General features: G+C 40.8%; 1 protein-coding gene across 1 annotated transcript; it reads left to right on the top strand.

Moving 5' to 3' along the window:
• The first annotated feature begins 817 nt into the window (after positions 1 to 817).
• On the top strand, positions 818 to 3734 carry LOC120906284. Its single transcript, XM_040317833.1, has 2 exons — positions 818 to 1480; positions 1554 to 3734. The coding sequence occupies exons 1-2, from the start codon at positions 827 to 829 to the stop codon at positions 1563 to 1565; spliced, it is 666 nt and encodes a 221-aa protein (XP_040173767.1). The 5' UTR covers positions 818 to 826; the 3' UTR covers positions 1566 to 3734.
• Positions 3735 to 6362: the final 2628 nt, after the last annotated feature.

Below are 6362 nucleotides of genomic sequence, written 5' to 3'. Positions count from 1 at the left end.
AACGTCAAATGACACATATGTACATACCTTTGCATTTATACAAATGTCAAAAAGATGTGAACTGTCAACAAAAATAATAAAGAAGTCAATTCACGCTGAACTGTTAACAGAAAAACACGTGAATCTGTGTCTGCTGTCCTTACGTCCTTATGTCCCTACGTTCAGCTCGCCTCCTACATCTCAGAAGTGGGATACGATAACTAGATAAAATTCCACCCAGTTTCTGTATTTGTGATTGTGTTTGAAAGCCTGCGGTTCGAAATGCCAACGAAAGAGGAAATGCTGTGCGCGCTCGAGTACGCCAAGGTAAATGTACCACCGACTGCTACAATTTCACAATTACGTGAATTGTACAATGCAAACGTTGGAAATATCGATGAACCAGGCGTGTTAAGCGATGCGGATATTGAAACCCCGAAAGCAGAAGGCAATTTAGCATTGCCAACCGAGCTGGTCAATGCTGAGAACAATGGCGCCGCCATTTTGCGTAGTGCTGTAAGGCATGCTGAGAACAATGCGGTATCGCATGATTCAACTTTAGTCGGAACCCTAGAAAACGTCACACATTTGGTTCCAAACCCAATAAACACCGCTCCAAGTGTACATGAAGAGATAGAACTTCTCAAGAAAAAACTCGAAATACTTGAACTAAAGCAGCGAATTAGTCTCCTCGAAGCTCCGGTTGTTACACATACAACGCAACAACCGTTATTCATCAAGTTCAATGAATTTGTCGATGTATTGAGCGGTGATAAAAGAGAGCATGTTGAGCGATGGTTCAAGGAACTTGAGCGTGCATTTCTTCCCCTATCGCATGGATGATACTATGAAGTTCCACAGTACACGCCAATTGCTTACCGGTACTGCTGCTTTGTTTGCTAAATCCCTAGACGTTACAACATATCATGAGTTGAAAAACCATCTGATACAAAATTTCGGCACAACCACATCTTTAGAGAGTGTATACAAGCAACTGAGAGGACGACGACTTGCACGAAACGAACCCGTCATAAGGTATATTTTGGACATGCAAGCTATGGCATGCGATGTACCCATCCCAGAAATGGATTTAATTAATATTATCATCGATGGAATCGGTGATCCCATCAACGAGGCATGGATTAGATTTTCTGCAAAATCTATGGGCGATTTAAAACAACTGCTGAAAAGATATGAGGAGATTCGTCCACGTAATGCTGCCACACCATCATCATCAGGGTCCATCTGCCAGCCGTTAGGATCATCAAGCAACCAACAAAGTGAAGTAAGATGCTACAACTGTTCGAAATTCGGGCATTATAAAAGTTCCTGCCCAATGCCGCGTAGACCACCAGGATCGTGCTTCAAATGTCACCAAGCTGGACACGCTGCTCGTAATTGCCCGAACAACATAATCATTCCATCGGCAGCAGCTCATCACTCAGTTCAGGATAACGTACAGCAGGAAACATTTAATACGGATCTAGAAGAATTTCAACAGGTGAGTGTTGCCTTCAAAGATCAAAAAGGTCAGAGTAGTGTGATGACATGCATACGTTCTCTTCTCGATACAGGAAGCCCAGTGAGCTTTATAGATTCTGCTGTAGTGCCCAAAACTCTTTTGCAACCACCTTCAATTTCACTATATCAGGGACTCGGAAACCAGAGATTAGTCGTCTGTGGTGAGGTGTTATGCCAAGTCAAGTTTCAGAAGAATCAATTAGAACATCCATTTATTATCCTACCCAGTGAAAGTATTGCTTGGCCGATGATCATAGGTCGTGATCTATTAAAAAAATGTAATATTTTTCTTTGTCAACGCAATTTAAACAATGAATTCAATAAAGAAAATCTCACTCCTAACAGCGATGTATGCATGTCTTCACCTGCTCACAGTATTTCGTTGGCTCAATATACACTAGAATCAATACCGACTAAGCTAGAAAGACTATGTCCTGAAGAGTATCATGACAGTCAAAGTGAGGCATTTGCAGAAATTTGTGCTATTGATTTACCTGACGTGAATGAAGTGGAAGAATTAAAAATAGGCAAACATATTAGTAGCGATGAAAATACTGCTCTATTAAGTTCCATTCATCAAAATTACATTAATTACCCGCCTGATAAAATCATTTCACCCGATCATAGAATGAAAATCAGTCTTATTCATGATATGCCTCTATATACAAAACCTCGCCGATTGTCTTACGGAGTACGGAATCAAGTACGAGAAATAGTAAATGATCTTTTAGAAAAAAAAAATTATTCGTCCCAGTAATTCGCCATATGCCTCGGCACTTGTTTTAGTTAGAAAGAAGAACGGAGAAATCCGTATGTGTATTGATTTCAGACCTCTTAATAAAATTACGATCCGAGATAATTTCCCCCTGCCGTTGATCGAGACATGTCTAGAGCATTTGAGTAATAAACGAGTTTTTTCTCTGCTGGATCTAAAAGGCGGCTTTCACCAAGTAAAAATGCACGAGGATTCCACCAAGTATACTTCCTTTGTGACTCCTGATGGTCAGTATGAGTATCTTAAAATGCCTTTCGGATTGAAAAATGCTCCTTCTGAGTTTCAACGTTTCATCAACACGATACTCCGGGAATTTATCGAAGCAGATAAACTAGTTGTATATCTAGACGATATTATAATTGCTTCAACGGATTTTAAGTCCCATTTGAACACACTTAGTGCCGTCCTTAGAAAAATACGACATAACGGATTGGAGCTTCGACTAGACAAATGTCAGTTTGCTCAACAAGAACTGGATTACTTGGGGTATAGAGCAAATTCATGTGGAATACGCCCTAGCGATAGGCATATAACGGCTATAAAAAATTATCCTATGCCAACAAATACCAAACAAGTACGAAGGTGCTTGGGACTTTTCTCCTATTTTCGCAAATTTGTCCCTTCCTTTTCCAACATAGCAAAACCCTTGACCAATTTATTGCAAAATGATAAGCGTTTTGAGTTTGATTCATCATGTGAAGAAGCATTCTGTTCGCTACGTGACAAACTTATACAGTCTCCTGTCTTGGCAATTTTTGATCCGAAGCGTGAAACGGAACTACACTGCGATGCCAGTTCTTCTGGTTTTGGAGCAGTTCTATTACAAAAACAAGATGATGGAAAATTCCATCCTCTAGCTTTTTTTCTCTAAAAACACAACAAAAGATGAAGCTAAGCTTCACAGTTATGAATTGGAAACGCTTTCTATTATATACGCATTAAAACGATTTCACGTTTATGTCCACGGAATTCCGATAAAAATCATCACAGACTGTAATTCACTTGTAGAAACCCTTAAAAATCGTAATTCCTCTGCAAAAATTGCTCGATGGTCGCTTTTTCTCGAAAATTATGAATACTCCATCCAACATCGTTCTGGTGCTTCAATGTGTCATGTCGATGCCCTGAGCAGACTGCAAGCTAATTGTGCTGTTCATGAAATTGATTTAGATTTTCAATTGCAATTAGCTCAAGCGAGAGATCGTGCTATTGAACAGATGAAGTCCAAGTTGGAGCTAGGAGCTGTTGATGGTTATACGTTGCAAGATGGATTAGTGTATCGAGAATCTCCAACCAAGGGACTTCAACTGTATGTGCCTCATGAGATGATAGATAACATCATTCGACATACCCATGAAAAGATCGGCCACTTAGCAGTAGATAAGACATGTGACAAAATAAGCAATCATTACTGGTTTCCTTGTATGAAGCCTCGAGTGGAACATTATATAAGAAATTGCTTGAAATGTATTGTATATTCCGCCCCTCCCGCATCAATAATAGAAATCTGCATAGCATCCCCAAGGAAGGAACACCATTTGATACACTTCATATTGACCATTTGGGTCCCTTGCCATCAGTGAGGTCGCAGAGAAAGTATATTTTGGTGGTCATCGACGCTTTTACAAAATTTACTAAAATTTATGCTACTCGCTCTACAAATGCTCAAGAAGTCTGTAACATTCTCAATCAATATATGTCTTATTACAGTCGTCCGAAGCGAATTATTACCGATCGAGCAACATGCTTTACTTCCAATCTTTTTGAAAATTTTCTTGAAAATAATGGCATTAAACACGTCTTAAATGCAACATGTTCACCTCAAGCGAATGGACAGGTCGAACGAGTTAACCGCATTCTTCGCCCAATTCTTAGTAAACTCTCAAATAGTCCTGATCATTCTGATTGGAGTTCACATTTACGCGCAGCCGAATATGCATTGAATAATACCAAGCACGCATCTACAAATTTTGCCCCTTCTATTCTCCTCTTTGGCGTCGAACAAAGAAGTCATGATGTTGATGAATTGACCGAGTTTCTTGATGAGAAAAAATATACCGATATAGCTCGAGACCTAGCTGAAAATCGTAATAAAGCATCAGAAAATATAAAAAGATCTCAGGAAATTAATGAAACCTACTTCCGTAAAAACCACAAACCCGCTCCCGAATTCGAAATAGGTGATTTTGTTGTAATAAGAAACGTTGACACCACCGTGAACCAAAACAAAAAGTTGATTCCAAAATTTAAAAGGCCATATATTGTACATAAGATTTTTCCTAACGATCGCTATGTTATTAAGGATATAGAAGGTTGTCAGATAACCCAAATTCCATACGATGGAGTTTTAGAAGCTAATAAATTAAGAAAATGGATAGAACCTTCCGAGGTTATTGAGACCAACGAAACTTAACGGCAACATTCACTTAAAATTAGATTTAATTGAGGGCAATTAAATACTAAGGATAGCCGAGTTGTAGACAAACAGAGACCGAACTGTCATGTGTAGGCATTAAACGTCAAATGACACATATGTACATACCTTTGCATTTATACAAATGTCAAAAAGATGTGAACTGTCAACAAAAATAATAAAGAAGTCAATTCACGCTGAACTGTTAACAGAAAAACACGTGAATCTGTGTCTGCTGTCCTTACGTCCTTATGTCCCTACGTTCAGCTCGCCTCCTACAGTGTTTGTGTTTAGTTTTAGAATAAGTGCATGAAAGAAAACGAGAAACGAAAGAAACAACTATCTTTACATGTGTTCGTAGCATGGCTCGAAAGAACACAAACACATTGAGAACTACAGAGCGCACCGTGCGTTACGGGTGGGGAGGGGGAGGGCTCGCGCGAGGGTGTAACTCATTCGTCGAAGGGGCACTGTATTTCGACAGCGTCACTCAAATCACTCAAAAAATACACTCATTTTGCCGGACGGGCTCTCATCCCTCTCTCATCCTCATACCCCGCTCGCCTTACAGTCAATTGCAGGAGAGCGCAAAAAATGAACAAGGCTCGCTCGCGCGCAGCCTAGCCACGGCTCGCTCGCGCACAGCCTAGCCACGGCTCGCGCGTAGCTTAGCCACGGCTCTTTAAATGTGTGTGTATGCGCATCCCTACAAACAACGAGCGGGATATTTTATCATGGTGTGTGTAAAAACCTAGAGTTAAGCGGAGAATCGGTGTGAATACACGGAGGCGAGAGCGCATTTGGTTTCGACACAGTTTTGGCACTAACACAGTTAGACATGTGGAAATGTGTGCGTTCATTTTCGGCCAGCTCGCTCAGTTTGATCTGCTCGCAGCGCTGTGCTGATGTCGGTGTCTCGCTTGCACTGCTGTACCGAAAGTTCCTCTGTGTGCTCTCGTTCTTGCTACCACACGAAATCGTTAGTACAGCTCAAGGATCGACAGCGAGCGGCCGCACGTGCGTCAGCCTAAGTCCTGGACGATTGATGTTATGATTTTGTAAAGTGTTCAAGTGTTCAAGTGTTGTGCGAATTCAAATGAAGCTGCGCGAATGATTCGTAATGCATGTTATGTACATCGCGCAGCTTCATTTCGTACCTTTTTTACAGTAATCAACGTGTGCAACAGGATCTACGCAGATATTCGACAACTTCAACGTTTGCATCGATGGAGCGATCAATTTTATTTTAGTCAAATATTGTGTATCAACTTACGTAAATGTGTGAAATCGTGTTAAGTTAAAATGTAACTGTTTCAATAAAGTGATGAAAAAAAAATCTACGCGTGTTTGTGTTTTTGTTTAGCTTTAGATAACAAAAAAATACGCAGCGAGTGTGAGCGATCGCTGAACGAAAGAAACGCACACAGCGCAACACGAAAGAAACAAACACAATCACACAAAAGGACCCTACGGACAAAGAGCGGGTAATTTTTATCGTGGTGTGCGTAAAAACCTAGACTTAAGCCGATGGAAGATTTCCTAAGCTTAAAAAAGGGGGCGGGAATGGGTACCACGGTTCTCTCCCGCTCCCATATAAAATACACGGTGCGCTCTCTCAATGCTCGCGCCCATGCGCGTAAAATATTTACATGGGCGAACGGGCGCATTGCCAGC

This window comes from Anopheles arabiensis, chromosome X (assembly GCF_016920715.1).
Source record: "Anopheles arabiensis isolate DONGOLA chromosome X, AaraD3, whole genome shotgun sequence".
Taxonomy (NCBI): domain Eukaryota; kingdom Metazoa; phylum Arthropoda; class Insecta; order Diptera; family Culicidae; genus Anopheles; species Anopheles arabiensis.
The sequence above is the reverse complement of the archived record's forward strand: the minus strand, read 5'-3'. Positions and strand labels throughout refer to the sequence as shown.